Here is a 17,509-nt window from a genome sequence, read left to right as displayed (position 1 = left end):
CATGATTGTTAAAATGCCCCCAAAAAGAAAAATTACGGACTGAAACACGAGTCGCTGACACTGCGGCAACTGGTCCCTCTATCTTAAAGTCATCACTGGCAGGCACTCCCCCCACCTTATCCTTTGTCTCTCTCTCCCAACAGAATCTCATTATTTCTATTATTCAATAATTACTATTGCCTTTTTCTTTTTTTGGGTATTCAATTACTATTGCCTTTTAATATGTAAGATAGCTATTGTTATATTTTTATATTTTTATATAAACGAGTGGCCCTTTGAAGGCGGGGTTGGGGTTCTTTTCTCTTCATTTAAGAATCCACGACAATCCAAGAAAATTTAAATCCCATCTTCCCAATTCAGGAAACCCCCTCTTCTTTCTTGGTTTCCTCTGGATAATCCAAGAAGAAAAGAACAAAATTTGTCTTCCAATTCTCCTGGAGATGGAGGCCTCTTCAGCCAATGAACGCCTTCATTTTGGGAAGATGGGATATGGGTATCTCTTCTTTCTTCTTATCCCTTTTTTGTTTTTTTGGGGGTCTTTTCCATCAATGATTCATTGGGTTTGTTTGTTTTTTCCTTTTATAGATGCCAACATTATAGGAGGAGATGTAAGATTCGAGCTCCATGTTGCAACGAGGTTTTCTGGTGTCGCCATTGCCACAATGAGGCTTCGGTATTCGTTTTCAGCATTTTTTCTGCATTCCCCCCCCTTTTTTTTCTATGTTTTAAGCTGAAAGCTCCCACGTTTCTGACTGTTTATGCAATTTCTTGTTCTGGGTATTCATTGTATTTGGATTCACTTATTGGTTCTTCAGAGCTTGTTAAAGAACCCCATGGACAGGCACGAGATTGTTCGCCAAGGCGTTAAACAAGTACGAAATTGAAAATCGCTGTGTTTTTCTTTTCTTTCAATTTATTGTCTTTCTGTTTTCAAGTTAATCATTTGTGCCAATTTGTTTCTGTGTAGGTTATTTGTTCGGTTTGTGACACAGAGCAGCCGGTTTGTGTTTCAGATTTGTATCTTTTAAGACACAAAAGGACCCTTTTCTTTGGTTTATGTTTTCACTTTGGGTGTTGGTTTTTTATGTTGTGTAGGTCGCTCAACTTTGTTCAAATTGTGGCGTCAACATGGGAGAATATTTCTGTGCAATTTGCATGTTCTTTGATGACGATGTAAGTACTTAAGTTTTTTCAAGATATAACTAATGAAATAGTTGATAAACATTAGCTTAAGATATAAGGAATGGATGGGCGTTTGATCCTTGTGTGTTTTACTATATAATGTTTATTTTTTCCATTAATGTTTACCGTTCGGTTACATCTAACGCAGACCGAGAAGGAGCACTTTCATTGCCATGATTGTGGGATCTGCAGGTTAGTTACCAAGTTTTAAGTATATATGGCTGTTATTTTCGTCTTGATTGCTTGAATTCAAGCTATGAGACTTAATAGAATGATTTTTGATACAGAGTCGGAGGTCGTGATAACTTTTTTCATTGCAAAAAGTGCGGTATGTACTTAACACCTTTATATCCCATTTCTTACCTTATCATGCTTGGTTCAAAGTTCTTAGATTCAATCCCATTTTTTACTTTGTAATGGTATTTGTGGCTGATTTTTTATTTCATATTCAGTCGTATTCAATAATTTGCATTTTTCATTGGGTTGTTTCGAACTATTCTGGATTTTGCTGTCATGCACTTTCATAATCGGTCTTGTTTTTGTTCGTCGTTGTTCTCAGTACACTATACTTATGAGTTCATTTTCATGTTTATATTCTTCTACTTTAATTTAGAACTATACTATTTTGATGTGAACTCACCGAAAACATCAGTCAATCGTGTTTTGAGGAGTTTAAACATTGAATTCCATCCCCTGCTTACAGTATCTCTTTTATTCAATGGTACATCTATTTGTTTTGCACAATAACCACACGTACTTATGCCATTGGGCAGGGTCTTGCTATGCCATTGCGTTGCGAGATAATCATTTGTGCGTGGAGAACTCGATGCGGCATCATTGCCCCATATGTTATGAGGTTCATCTTTTCTACTTCCTGCAATTATATTTAGTAAATATTTGTATCCGCTAATAGTGGATCGTATTGTATCTCCAGTACCTATTCGATTCGTTGAAAGATACCACTGTGATGAAATGCGGTCACACGATGCACTGCGAATGTTACTATGAGATGATAAAGCGAAACAAGTGAGTGACAACGAGTTCTTCCTTGTATAATCTTAACTGTTCTAGTTGTTCTTCCGAATTTAAAACAGTGTTGTTTGCTCAGATATTGTTGTCCTATATGCTCGAAGTCAGTAATCGATATGTCTAGAACCTGGAAGAGGATAGACGAAGAGGTACATATTGTTCGACTTTAAGCTCATCAAACTCGTAATTAACAGCCTTGTCTTTGATTTAGTTGCTTCATTCTGTTTTTGTCCACACTGATTCACAACATAATTATCTTGTTTGTTGTCAGATAGAAGCAACTGTAATGCCAGAGGACTACCGGCACAAGAAGGTGTGTGCATACTATGATTCTTGTTCATATCGAACAACCTGTTGCTTTATATCCGAATCACGTATATCTTGATTTAACAAACGAATGCAGGTTTGGATCCTATGCAATGACTGCAATGACACTACAGAAGTTTACTTCCACATAATAGGGCAGAAATGCAGTCACTGTAAATCATATAACACACGCACAATTGCCCCTCCCATACTTCCTCACTGAAAAGATCACGAGTGAGAAACAAAGAAGTGAGCTCGAGGCATCTAAGGTTTGGGCCTCTAATCATAAACCGGAAGACAAATTCTTGATTACATGTTACAATCATTTAAACTTGTGTTCATCATTGGATTGATTACTGTATCACAATAGTATATGATTCATATGGAACTGCCATTTTTATATCTTATGAATTTCTTTCTCCCATTTCGGAGTTTTAGAAAAAGAATGCAATGGTCGATTGTTTCATTGATAATTGGCTGAACCCTCTTTTTCTGCTCATTTTTTTTTTATGTCATCCTTCCATTATTTCTTTTAGAACATTTATCATCCAGTGGAAGTTATATTTGAACTCAAAGCTCAATTTAGTTCATTCATGCAGTCGACTGCAAAATATGGCATTTAGCATTTTTTAATTTGAATTTTAGTACTTAATCTGTTATTTTCCATGAAAATGAAAGAACCAAGAAATTAAACCCCAAAAAGAACCCTTTTCTTTTCAAGTTTATTCATTTTCAATAAATTAATTTTAAATAATTAAACATTGAAAATAAGAAGTGGAATGGTATTTATTTCATTTAGTGTTAAATTTAGAGAAAGTTGTCGTTTTCTGTATATTTAGTGTTTCCGGTGTTGTCTTTTTTGGCTTCATAATTTCTAATTCGTTCTAAGTTTTGTATTATTACATCATTTGATGTATTTTTTAATATAATATGAATCGTTTTACCCATAATTTCAAACATGTAAGTGTTTTTATTTAAATAAAAATAAAAATAATTATTTAATCCTGGTTAACAATGGGCTGTAGTCACAACTTCTTTATGCCGTTAATATGATGTATAGATCCTAGCATTTCTTGTATAGTTCAACAAATAACATATTTCTTTCTTCTTTTTTAATTGTACACAAAAATATTTAGATGTATGTTTGGTAATTATAGATTGAAAACAAATAGCATAAATCAAATTATTTGATGGAATTCAAAAAAAAAAGTTAATCTTAAAATTAAAAAAATATATTTCAAATTATGAAGTGAAGCATGGTGGTTATTCACCTTGTCCATTAATTATGTGGTCAGGGATTCGATTCCCTCTTATGGGAATGAAGAGTACATTTTGTTACAAGCCGTTTACCTCTTTGGAGAGCACATTTTCTAATAAAATTAAAAATATATATATTTTTCATTCAATCTACTCCAATGTCATCAACTACAAAAGAAAATAATAAAAAACTAGGTTTTACGAGCATTTCGAGATGCAAAATCATTAATAAGGACCATTCAATCGTTTTTGCGATATTGACGACCTCAAGTAGGTTTTGATTAACTTACAGTTGACAAACTCAAGAATTTCAGTGGCTGACATTAATTCATTTGATAAAGTAAATTGCAATACTTTTAATTCAGAGAAAAGATCGTTTAGATCAACATTTGATTAATCACCATGAGAAAAGGTAGAGTGAAAAGTAACACAACATTCTCTCAAATTCCTTTTCATCTAATGACTTTTAACTTGTTTGAATCAAACAAAAACTCAAAAATATTCTCAGATATTTTTAGTTGCCCAAATCTGCTCTTTAAAGAAGTAATTATCATGTCTACAATAACTAAAAAATAATCAACTTTAAATAATTCATCACCCGACCAAAATTCTTCATCTTCTTGTTTATTCTCATCAAATTGTTTTTTTTTTTCTAATAACACGACGCTTTATTGAAGGACAGGCTCTACATTCATATCAAGTGCAATACTTTTAGCAATATTCATACTAGAAATAAAGCCTTCAGCTCTATATTTTTCAAAATATGACATGATAAACATGTCAAATTGCATATTTTTTATGCTTAATTTGGTTTATTGATGAACTGAATCCTACTAATTAAGTTACCATTGTCCGCAGCAGTCCGTAGGGGGGGGACTGGACTGGGAAAGGAAAAGCGGGTCCCCTTATTCACCATAGCACCTAAGGGGCAAGTTATAGGGTAAATAAGGCCAAGAAAAAATAGAAAGAAACTCCGTTTTGCTTGTATGACCGAAAAAAAAGTACTCCTATTGAATCGATCTCTTGCATCCAAAGTCTCTTTTTGTCGGGAGGCACCCATCTTCGTAAAGGCTGTGGCATCTATCGAATTATCTTTCTCACCGGCTCGAGAAATCCGATTCAAGGGAATCCTCAATCGAGAATTCTTGTCAGGGATGCAATTAATCAAAAGCAAGCTGAAAATGGGCCAAATTAGAAAAAAATCATTGGAATGGGCCAAAGCGAAAAGATGGAGCAAGCCAAGGACTAGTCATAAATTTGACTTTGTAAAAAGCCAAAAATAGGAAATTCTATTTTAAGTTTATTTTAATTTTATTTATTTTTAATTATTATTATTTTAGATTTTATATTAATTTTCTTAAGCTATTTTTAGTAAACCCTATCTATATAAATAGGGGGTTTTAGTTCTTAGGAAATCATCCATTAATCAATTGTCTTTACATTCCTATTTCATTTTGGAATTCCATTATCCACTTTGTTTTCTTTTTCTTAATTCAATTGAGCATTAGATTATTTTGTCTTCTTTTTACAAAATTTGTCTAATTCTCTTTGCAATTTTTCCTATCCATTTCCACTACCTTTTTCATATAATTTCTATCATTTCCATAACCTTCAAGCATGATTAAATTCATGCCACACTAAACCCCTTTCAGCTTTAAGCCGGTGTTAACCCCGTCAAAATACCCGTGAGTTATGAACCCGAGCTGTTTAACTCCCAACTTTCGATATTTATTATTTCTCCGGATTAATAGTATGACTTTGTCAACTCACAAAGTCAAGTCAATACTAAGTCAAGAAAGACGTCGTTTGAGTTAGTGTGGCTAGACATACAGTTGGAATTCCGAAAGGATCGATTGTCTAATTGGTCTTCCGTGAACACATTGGCGTGCCAAGTGGGGATTGATGTTTGGTTCCGTCAAGGGAAGTAGTAACCGGATTTAAATGTCTCAACGTTTGAGGGCATTGGTTCGAGCTAGGCTCTTCTAGAACGCAAAGTTGCCGGAGTTCTAAATTACGAACGTTTCGTAGGTTGTTCGATCGGTAAGGGTTAGTTATAGGACGTCCCATAACTAATTTACACAAGGAAGAGTTGGTGTCCGAGGCGTCCTTGGTAGCTATAACTAGCTTATCGAAAAAGAGGAGTTCACCTAATTTCGAGGAACGGGTCAAAGACGGGAAAACTCGTGCTTAAGGTTGAGCTAAGTTTTATTGATTTTCCTTTAAATTATTTTATTATTTATTTTTATTTCATCTTTTTATTTTTATTTCATCTTTTACTTTTTACTTTTTACGTTTTCTTGTGTTTATTTCAGGTTTCATATTTACTTCCCCCTAAACGTCGCGGGCACGACAACTGCCTAGACACTAATCTGTTAAGAAACAAACAATTTTAGTAATTCCATCTCGTGGGATCGACCCTACTCCCTATCTCGCTTTAATTTGCAAACTAGGTGTAGGTTTATATTGGTGGAATCGACAGCCATCAGTTTTGGCGCCGTTGCCGGGGACTGGCAACACTTACAATTGTTTAAATTGTCTTCATGACCAGATCTTCATCCGGAGATCTCGAATACGACCCAGAGATTGAGAAATCAGCGCGAGCTCGACGAAAAGAGACAGAAGCTCTTAAACGTGCAAGTAAATCAGGAATTGAGCTAGGACAGGGGATCCTAGAGTCCGACGTTGAAAAATTGAGTGAAGTAATTCGCGCAGAGGCAATTCGATATGGGAAACAAGTCGAAGAGGTTGAACCTGAGACCGAACCACTCTTTGAAATAAAAAACAGCCTCGGTGAACTAGAAAGAATGAAAAACCGAACCATTCGTCAACTAGCCGCTGCTCCCAACGAGCAAACACCGTTATGTATCAATTATCCACCCGGAGGAACCCCTTTCGAATTGAAGTCGGGCTTGATTCACCTTTTGCACACTTTTCGATGCTTGAAGAATGAAAATCCACACACTCACTTGAGAGAATTCCACATGGTCTGCTCAAGCATGAAACCCCAGGGAGTACCCGAAGATGAGATCAAACTTCGGGCCTTTCCTTTTTCTTTAGTTGATACAGCAAAAGAATGGTTATTTTACTTACCTCCTGGTTCTATTACAACGTGGGATGACTTATTTCATGTGTTTCTTGACAGATTCTTCCCAGCGTCACGAGCAGCTGAGCTTAGGAGGGACATAGTGGGCATTCGCTCATTGGAGAGTGAATCGCTCTATGACAACTGGGAGCGATACAAAAAACTGTGTGCGAGTTGTCCTCAACATGGATTGACCGAACAATCACTTCTTCAATATTTCTACGAGGGTTTGCTCCCTATGGAAATGAAGATGATCGACGCTGCTAGTGGAGGAGCGCTTGTCAATATGACCCCTCAAAGGGCAAGAGAGCTAATATCCACCATGGCGGCAAATTCTCAACAATATCGGCCAAATTCGAAACCAATAAGACGGGTTAATGGGGTAAACGTTTCAAATTTAAAAGATAAATTGGATAAGCTTATGAATGTTGTTCAATCTTTGCTTACAGAAAAGAAGAGTTTGACCCCATTATGTGGAATTTGTACTACGTCTGAACACCCGACGGATTTGTGCCCAATCCTTAACGATAATTCAACGGCACATGTAGATGCTGTCGGAGGTTTTCTAGGACCTCCGCAAAGACGTTATGATCCTTTCTCCAACATCTACAATCTCGAGTGAAAGGATCATCCCAACCTGAATTACGGAGCTAATCCCCAATATAATCCACCATACCAACTGAGACCTCTGCAACCACAACAACGCCGCAAGCCGAGCACATCTCTAGAAGCTGTTGTGGAAAGACTTGCCGCCGATGCTGCAAAATATCAACAGAGGACAGACGCATCAATACAAGAGTTAACTAATCAAGTTAGTAAACTCTCGATGGCAGTTAATCGCTTAGAGTCTCAAGGTAAATTACCTTCCCAGACAGAGCCGAACCCTCGGCAGAATGCCAGTGCAATCACTCTTCGTAGCTGAAAGGTTCTGGAAACAGTACCAACTAAAAGTCATAGGCAAGAAAAGGAACAGGAAAAACAGATCTCCGATCCAACAACTAGGCCAGAGTTAGAAATTCAGAGACCAGTTGTAATGCCACCTCCTTTTCCAAGGAGGCTTGCAAGGGATAAGAAAGAGAAGGAGGAAAAAGAAATCCTCGAGACATTCAGGAAGGTGGAGGTAAATATTCCTTTACTCGATGCTATCAAACAGATCCCCCGTTATGCAAAATTCCTCAAGGAATTGTGTACTAGCAAAAGGAGGTTAATAGGTAACGAAAGAGTAAATATAGGAGAAAATGTCTCCGCAGTACTGCAAAAGAAAGTTTCGCCCAAATACAAGGACCAATGTATGTTTGCTATTTTCTGTGAGATAGGTAATGTAGGCATTAAGAAAGCCATGTGTGATTTAGGGGCTTCTATTAATGTTATGCCTTATTCTATTTATAAGTTGATTAACGCGAGTCCTTTAAAAGAGACAGGAGTAATAATCCAGTTGGCGGACAGGTCAGTTGTCTATCCCGAGGGGCTGCTTGAAGACGTCCTTGTTAAAGTTAATGAATTAGTTTTCCCTGCAGATTTCTACATTATTAGTATGGAAGATGATAATTCAACTAATTCATCTGACATTTTGCTTGGAAGGCCATTTTTAAGTACCGCAAGCGCAAAAATAGATGTTCGAAGTGGGACGCTAACCATGGAGTTTGATGGCGAAATTGTGAAATTCAATGTCTACGAGGCTATAGGTCATCCTAACTCACTATTGAATATTTCTAGCATTGATATTTTAGATTGTTTAACTCAATCTTATTCTGAATATCATGACTTTGATGAGTTGGAAACTGTCCTTTTCAGAAACATTGACATGGAAGTTTTACATCACCTCGAGGAATTCGCAGTCATTGAAGATCCGTTGCAAGAAATCGTCAATCACTTGGATATGCAACCTTCGTTGACAAACTGAGGTAACCAATTACCTTCCCAAACTAAAATGTTACCCTCGGTTTTACAGCCACCGATCCTGGAGCTTAAAGCATTACCGGACCATCTTAAGTACGTCTTTTTGGGAGAGAAAGACACCTTACCGGTAATAGTGTCAAACAAGTTAACCAAAGACGAGGAGGAAAGTCTAGTTCAAGTTCTGAGAGATTATAAGGAAGCTATTGGTTGGACGATAGCTGACATAAAAGGGCTAAGTCCATCCACCTGTATACACAAAATTTCCATTGAAGACAACACAAAACCAAAGAGGGATGCTCAACGACGCCTTAATCCACCCATGATGGAGGTAGTAAAGAAGGAGATCCAAAAACTGTTAGATGCTAGAATGATATATTCGATTTTCGACAGTAATTGGGTTAGCCCAGTTCATGTCGTGCCCAAGAAAACTGGCGTGACAGTGGTGAAAAACCAATTAGGTGAGTGGTCCTACGATTCAGAATGGATGGAGGGTTTGCATCGATTACGTGAAGTTGAATGCACTACCGAAAAGACCATTTTCCACTCCTCTTCATCGACCAAATGCTCGAGCGATTAGCCGGTAAGTCCCATTATTGTTGTCTCGATGGGTACTCGAGATTTTCCGATTCCGGTGGCTCGGAGGATCAAGACAAAACGACTTTCACGTGTCCTTCGAACATTTGCGTATAGACGGATGCCATTTGGACTCTGCAATGCTCCGGCCACCTTCCAAAGATGCATGGTGAGCATATTCTCTGATTACGTTGAGAAAATCATCGAAGTCTTTATGGATGACTTCACGGTATACGGTAACTCTTTTAACGAATGTCTCAATAATCTTGCTAAGATATTACAAAGATGCCTAGAATTTAATCTTGTTTTAAATTATGAGAAATGCCATTTCATGGTTGATAAAGGATTAATTTTGGGTCATATAGTTTCCTTGAAAGGAATCGAGGTCGATAAGGCAAAAACGGACATTATTAACTCGTTACCTTACCCCTCATCAGTGAGGGAAGTTCGTTCGTTTCTTGGCCATGCAGGATTCTACAGACGATTCATGAAAGATTTCTCGAAAATCGCGCGACCGCTTTGTAGTTTGTTACAAAAGGATAAAGAATTTGAATTTGACCAGACTTGTAAAGACGCGTTTGATGTGCTGAAGCAGAAATTGGTCTCCGCTCCCATAGTGCAGCCACCAAATTGGAACTTCCCGTTCGAAATCATGTGTGATGCGAGCGACCAAAGTGTGGGAGTTGTTCTTGGCCAAAGAATAGGGAAAGAGCCTCATGTTATCTACTATGCTTCGAAGATTTTGGATGCTACCCAAAGCAATTACACAACGACCGAGAAAGAATTATTAGCTGTTGTGTTTGCTTTAAAAAAATTTAGATCTTACCTATTAGGAACTAAGGTAATTATCTTTTCTGATCATGCAGCTTTGAAATATTTAATAGGGAAGAAGGAGGCAAAACCCCGACTAATCAGGTGGATTCTACTCCTACAAGAGTTTGATTTTGAAATTCGGGATAAGAAGGGAAGCGAAAACCTAGTAGCTGACCATCTGAGTCGATTACCGATTCCAGTAGACGACACACCATTGAAGGACAACTTTCCAGATGAAAACCTGTTTTCAGCAAAGGCAGTGCATCCTTGGTATGCAGACATAGTAAATTACCTCGTCACAGGTACTATTCCTTCAGATTTGCCAAGGTCTAAAAAAGATAAGATAAGAAAGGATGCACGATATTACATTTGGGACGATCCTTACCTTTGGAAGCATTGCTCGGATCAGGTAATACGATGTTGTGTAGCAGAAACAGAGGTACAATCTATCTTAACTTTTTGTCATTCTTATGCATGCGGAGGGCATTTTGGACCTAAACGCACTGCACAAAAAATTCTCGAATGTGGATTATTTTGGCCCAACATATTTCGTGATGCCTTTTATTTCTGCAAAGCTTGTGAAAAATGCCAAAGAGTTGGCAACCTTAGTCGTCGAAATGAGATGCCTCTTACTCCTATTCATATTTGTGAAATTTTTGATGTATGGGGCATCGACTTTATGGGTCCCTTCGTTTCTTCTTTCGGTAATTTTTATATACTCTTAGCTATTGATTATGTCTCTAAGTGGATAGAAGCAAAGGCCACTCGCAATGATAATGCTAAGACCGTAGTTGACTTTCTTAAAAGTTCTATTTTTTCCAGGTATGGCCCTCCCCGAGCATTAATCAGTGACAGAGGAACACATTTTTGCAATAAACTCGTAAATACATTAATGGAGAAATATGGAGTGACTCAACGAATTGCCACTGCTTACCATCCACAAACAAACGGGCAAGCCGAAGTGTCAAATCGAGAGATCAAGTCTATTCTGGAAAAGACGGTTAAACCTAACAGGAAGGATTGGAGTTTGAGACTGAATGACGCACTTTGGGCCTATAGGACAGCTTACAAGGGACCAATAGGCATGTCACCTTACCGACTCGTTTTCGGTAAACCGTGTCACCTCCCGGTCGAGTTAGAGCATAAGGCTTTTTGGGCAGTTAAGCAATGCAATATGGAAATGGAGTCTGCGGGAAAATCTTAGAAATTAGACATCTAGGAACTCGAGGAAATCAGAAACGATGCATATGAAAATGCTCGAGTTTATAAAGAAAAGACGAAGGCATTTCATGACAAGTTTATCACCAGGAAGCAGTTCTCAATAGGACAAAGAGTGCTCCTATATGACTCTACCTTAAAGATTTTTGCTGGTAAGCTTCGATCCAAATGGATTGGACCGTTTATTGTTACTAATTTATTTGCGAATGGTGCAGTGGAAATTCAAAGTGAAGAAACACGAAAGCGATTTAAAGTGAATGGTTAATGACTAAAACCCTTTTTTGAGAATTTTCAAACACACACAGTTGAGGAGATTGTTCTCGTTGAGCCAAAAGTCTGAATAACAGGTCGTCGAGCTAACGATGTTAAACAAAAGCGCTTTTTGGGAGGCAACCCAAATTTATTTTCATTTATTTAAATTTTTAATTTAAGTAAATTAGGATGTAAATAAATAAATTCTTATTTAACTTAGTCAATTTGATGTTTTCAGGAATACTGTGGAAGTAATTAATTTTAAAAAAGACGAGTAATGAAGGTGGCGTGGGCACGACTTGCTAATGTGAAAAAAAAAAAGAACAACCATCATCCACTAAAATTCCTACCCAAACCCATTTCCCACATATACCAAAACCCAAAATCAAACCCAATACCCAAATCTTAACCCATTTACCCACAAGCTAAAATAACCCAAACCCAAATACCAAACTACCCATTTCCTTTAAACCCACATAAATCTAAACCCAATACCCAAAGTTGGCCCAACCTACACCTAACCCAATTACCATACCCAATATCCCAAAATAAAAATTAAACAAAAATAAATTCAAACACCCAAAATCCCTAAATTCCCAAATCTTCTCATCTTCTTCATCTCCATCCTTTCCAAATACCAAAAGAAACCTTAACCCAAGCAAGCTATGCCGCCGCCGCCGTCACACCGCCCATCGTCTATCACCACCGTCGTCCCCCTTAGCCGTCGCACACCACACCTTCATCGATTCCACCACCCACCGCCGTCGAAAGCACCAACACACCACCCCCACTTCCTTTTTCTTTTTCGTAGCCAACACCCCAACCCAACACCACCGTTCGACGGCCCTATTTACCACCGAAGCACTGCCGGAAAACCTCTGCTCCACCGTCGCACCTTAAACAGCCTTAACCTTCACCACGCTATCACTTCTCCATTTTATTTATTTTGCCTTCTTTTCTCCATCACCAAAAACACTTAAAACCAAACTTAACAAACACCCAAACCCCCAACCACCACATTAACCGAGGCCAACATCAACACCCCCACCATCACCATTCAAGAGTTGACCGAAAACGCATCACTCATCCTCACCGCCACTGTCGCCGCCGTTACTGCCACCGTGCGCCGCCGCATCTCGTCACCGTCGAGGCCATCTGAAACATCTAATTTTGGAAATAACCCCGGGACCATGGTTCGAACTCAGAACCAAACGACAGACAATATCCCAGTTTTACTTAATCGACATCGACACCGTTTCTCCGCGCCTCCTGTCGTTGAGTTAGCCGACGACGACCCTCCTCCACCTCCTCCGAGACGAACAGCCGCGTAACTAAGAGCCCGCTGATGACGAAGTCTAACCCCGGTCAACACAAGCACTTCAGGCAGTCCAGAGGAAATCGAAACTTCTAACGTCCATGTCGAGCCTACACCCACCGTTGTTGAACAAGTCTCTCAACGCCAAACCCGAAGTCATCGACAGTCGACACGTGAGCCATCGATGCCCCCACACAGCAGTACTGAAGCTGCTGAACGAAATCTCCCACTCGACTCGCCTAACGAGCACGTTAGACCAACCCGAGCAAATCAACGCAATAGACGTAGTCGAGTAAATGTTATTCCTGCCGATAGTCGTTTGCAAGGATTTCTAGAGTTTTCGACATCCGAACAGAAAACACGATACAACGCCATCCGACAACGCTCGCTTCCGGTCTGTAAGCAAATCGATTTCCCTACTCTTGAACTTCTAGATATTCATGATGCAGTACTCCATTATTTTGATGCTATTGGTTGGACTCTATTTGCTAATATTACTTGTGATGCATATTATGAATTAGCATATGAGTTTTATACCACATTTAGCTTCAATATAAATGCATTGCATACTGTTGAAACACAAAATATAGTGTGCTTTCGTTTGCTTGTTAAAGACTTTTGGATGTCTATTTCAGAATTTAACATTGCCATGGGTTTCATCGACCCTAATGACATTCAATCCGATGCCTATCATTCTGCTCTTTTAGATGTTCCCAATGACTTCGATGCTCAGCATGTTTATTGTGTTTTAACTAATTCTGACCAAATTTATAATCCAAAGACCATAAAAGATTTATGGGTGCATGAGCCTGCTTTAAAATACATACACCGATTTTTAGCATTTTGTTTTTCAGGTAGAAATGACGCATCAGCTGCTTTGACTAAGACTGAACTGTTCTTTTTGTAGTGCATGCATTCGGGTATTAAAGTTAATTTAGGATATTGGTTTGCACAAAATTTTCATGCCGTTTTGAGTTACAACCGTCCACTTATACTTGGATCATTCATTTCAAATTTAGCCTCTCGACTTTTTTAGTCTGAAATTGATTTCGCAACCTTCACATGTGCATATCGTATGGACCACCTAGATAAACATTGTTTGGATTCTATGGGATTGCTTGCCGGCACCCCTACTTCGTGTTATTTTGTTCCTCTAGGTACACAGGCTGCTCGGGAAAATAGAGTTTTTCGCAAACATCCGCACACTAATACGAGAGAGCAAGAGGAACACCCTTTGACTGTGGAGGCCCGTTTAAGTCGAATCAAAGCTAGACTTGAAACAATGGAAACACAAGTCGCCACCATCCTCAATATCCTGCAAAGTCGCGACGCTCAACACCAATGATTTCATTAAAATACACAAGGAGTGTTCTGAACTTTTTCATTTTTAATTTATTTTGAGCTGCTGACTTTATTTTACATGCTTGAGGACAAGCATAGTTTAAGCGGGGGGGTTGGATTGATATGTTAATTTTTGCTGCATGTCTTTCTCTTTTGCATGTGTTCAATCTTACGATGAATTCTTTCAACAATTTATTCAACATTTGAGCCTTAAAACCTCATACTTAGTCGATTTAAGCAATTGGGCAAATTTCGAATTAAATGTTTAAGTATATAGATTGGTCGACATTTAGGTTTTAAAATTGGTATATGCAGCTAGAATTTTTTTCGCATGAATTGATTGATTGAATAAAATATGTTTGCTCGTGCATAAATAAATTAATAAAGGTTCAGGCTATGAATAAAGTTTCGAAAATGTGACCGAATTGAGTAACCGGGGCAGGGTGCTTGGGTTGTCATCTTGTCTCGCGTAAAAAGGTTCGAGTGACAAGTCGATAACTTACAAACATTCCGCTAGCTGAACACCCCATAAAAAAAAAACATAATAAATAAAGACTGTTTGAACTGAGTAACCGGGATAGGGTGCTTAGGTTGTCATCCTAGTTCGAGTAAAAAGGTTTGATCTTGTCTATTAATTTTCTGATGCATAGTTTATTAATAATGCCATGCAAATTATGAGATTCAATCTCAATTTAACGAAATTGTTTAGTTGACATATTTCAATTTTATGACACTTGTTGATTAAAATGTATATTTTGAACATTTATTTCTTTTTGCCTATGTTGTTTGCATTGATTGAGGATATGGAAAAGGGGCTCGATTTTTAATAAATTGTGGAATTGATTCTAATGTTTGAAAGAACAACATGCTTGAAGGCAAGCATGAGCTAAGTAGGGGGGATTTGATAAACATGTCAAATTGCATATTCTTTATGCTTAATTTGGTTTATTGATGAACTGAATCCTGCTAATTAAGTGTTTTTATGATTTAATTCTTGTCAGGGATGCAATTGATCAAAAGCAAGCTGAAAAAAGGGGTCAAATTAGAAGAAAATCATTGGAATGGGCCAAAGCGAAAAGATAGAGCAAGCCAAGGACTAGTCATAAATTTGACTTTGTAAAAAGCCAAAAATAGGAAATTCTATTTTAAATTTATTTATTTTTAATTATTATTATTTTAGATTTTATATTAATTTTCTTAAGCTATTTTTAGTAAACCCTATCTATATAAATAGGGGGTTTTAGTTCTTAGGAAATCATCCATTAATCAATTGTCTTTACATTCCTATTTCATTTTGGAATTCCATTATCCACTTTGTTTTCTTTTTCTTAATTCAGTTGAGCATTAGATTATTTTGTCTTCTTTTTACAAAATTTGTCTAATTCTCTTTGCAATTTTTCCTATCCATTTCCACTACCTTTTTCATATAATTTCTATCATTTCCATAACCTTCAAGCATGATTAAATTCATGCCACACTAAACCCCTTTTAGCTTTAAGCCGGTGTTAACCCCGTCAAAATACCCGTGAGTTATGAACCCGAGCTGTTTAACTCCCAACTTTCGATATTTATTATTTCTCCGGATTAAGAGTATGACTTTGTCAACTCACAAAGTCAAGTCAATACTAAGTCAAAAAAGACGTCGTTTGAGTTAGTGTGGCTAGACATACAGTTGGAATTCCGAAAGGACCGATTGTCTAATTGGTCTTCCGTGAACACATTGGCGTGCCAAGTGGGGATTGCTGTTTGGTTCCGTCAAGGGAAGTAGTAACCGAATTTAAATGTCTTAACGTTTGAGGGCATTGGTTCGAGCTAGGCTCTTCTAGAACGCAAAGCTGCCGGAGTTCTAAATCACGAACGTTTCGTAGGTTGTTCGATCGGTAAGGGTTAGTTATAGGACGTTCCATAACTAATTTACACAAGGAAGAGTTGGTGTCCGAGGCGTCCTTGGTAGCTATAACTAGCTTATCGAAAAAGAGGAGTTCACCTAATTTCGAGGAACGGGTCAAAGACGGGAAAACCCGTGCTTAAGACTGAGCTAAGTTTTATTGATTTTCCTTTAAATTATTTTGTTATTTATTTTTATTTCATCTTTTTATTTTTATTTCATCTTTTAGTTTTTACTTTTTACGTTTTCTTGTGTTTATTTCAGGTTTCATATTTTATTTCCCCCCTAAACGTCGTGGGCACGACAACTGCCTAGACACTAATCTGGTCAAGAAACAAACAATTTTCAGTAATTCCAGTCTCTGTGGGATCGACCCTACTCCCTATACTGCTTTAATTTGCAAACTAGGTGTAGGTTTATATTGGTGGAATCGACAGCCATCATGACAATACACCTTCTAATTGATTTATAGTAGTCTCGATGCACATAGATTTAGATTGCAATTTCTTGCTCACCATATTTATAGCAAATAAAATTTCATACCAAATCACCATACCAAGCAAAAACTCAAAACTCTCAGGTGCATTGACCAAACTCTCCACTTCACTATTTGACTTTGCATCATCACAAGATTCATATAATTCCGACAAAGCCAATCTTATTTGGGGAGTTTGAAATCTAATAGCTTTAACATTTTTAATTCGACTTTCCCAATGAATATTAGATAAAAATTTCATAGTTAATTGAGGGACATTGTCAAGAATTTTTTTTTTGTCTTTTTCTAGAACTCAAAAATAATGAATATATGCGTTGAACAATTCTAAAAAATGAAATAGCTCTAATGAAAGAATGTGCAATATCACTAAGAGTAAGATTCGGACTATGACAAGAACAAGGCATATATAATGTTCTTGGTTTTATTTCAAGCAATCGCTTTTGAACACCTTGGTGCTTTCCTTTCATATTGGAACTATATTATCATAACCCTGACCCTTTACATTATCAACACTAAGATTAAGAGACTTCAAAACATCTTGTAATTCATTAAAAAGTCCCAATCCAGATGTATCATACACCTTCAAAAGCTCTAAAAAGTACTCCTCAATTTTTATTTTATTAGTTGACATGTTCACACATCGTACTATTAGAGTCATTTGTTCTTGATGACCAACATCAGGGGTACAATGAAGAATTATAGAAAAATATTTCACCTCATTGAAGATCTTAATTATAGAACTTTTAACACTATTGGCCAAAAAGGGAAATTAATTCATTTTGAATTTTATGCTCAAGATAATGATAATGAATTTCTCGGTTTTGAATGCGTCTAACATGATCATGCATTATCACATCG

General features: G+C 37.4%; 1 protein-coding gene across 1 annotated transcript; it reads left to right on the top strand.

Annotated features, from left to right (window-relative positions):
• The first annotated feature begins 240 nt into the window (after window positions 1-240).
• On the top strand, window positions 241-2,990 carry LOC108484295 (E3 ubiquitin-protein ligase MIEL1). The gene is made up of 12 exons (XM_017788028.2): window positions 241-493; window positions 586-673; window positions 816-872; window positions 968-1,000; window positions 1,096-1,173; window positions 1,331-1,374; window positions 1,470-1,510; window positions 1,956-2,038; window positions 2,117-2,208; window positions 2,291-2,360; window positions 2,483-2,524; window positions 2,615-2,990. The coding sequence occupies exons 1-12, from the start codon at window positions 441-443 to the stop codon at window positions 2,738-2,740; spliced, it is 807 nt and encodes a 268-aa protein (XP_017643517.1). The 5' UTR covers window positions 241-440; the 3' UTR covers window positions 2,741-2,990.
• The last annotated feature ends 14,519 nt before the right edge of the window (window positions 2,991-17,509 follow it).

This window comes from Gossypium arboreum, chromosome 10, assembly GCF_025698485.1.
Source record: "Gossypium arboreum isolate Shixiya-1 chromosome 10, ASM2569848v2, whole genome shotgun sequence".
NCBI lineage: Eukaryota > Viridiplantae > Streptophyta > Magnoliopsida > Malvales > Malvaceae > Gossypium > Gossypium arboreum.
The sequence above is the reverse complement of the archived record's forward strand: the minus strand, read 5'-3'. Positions and strand labels throughout refer to the sequence as shown.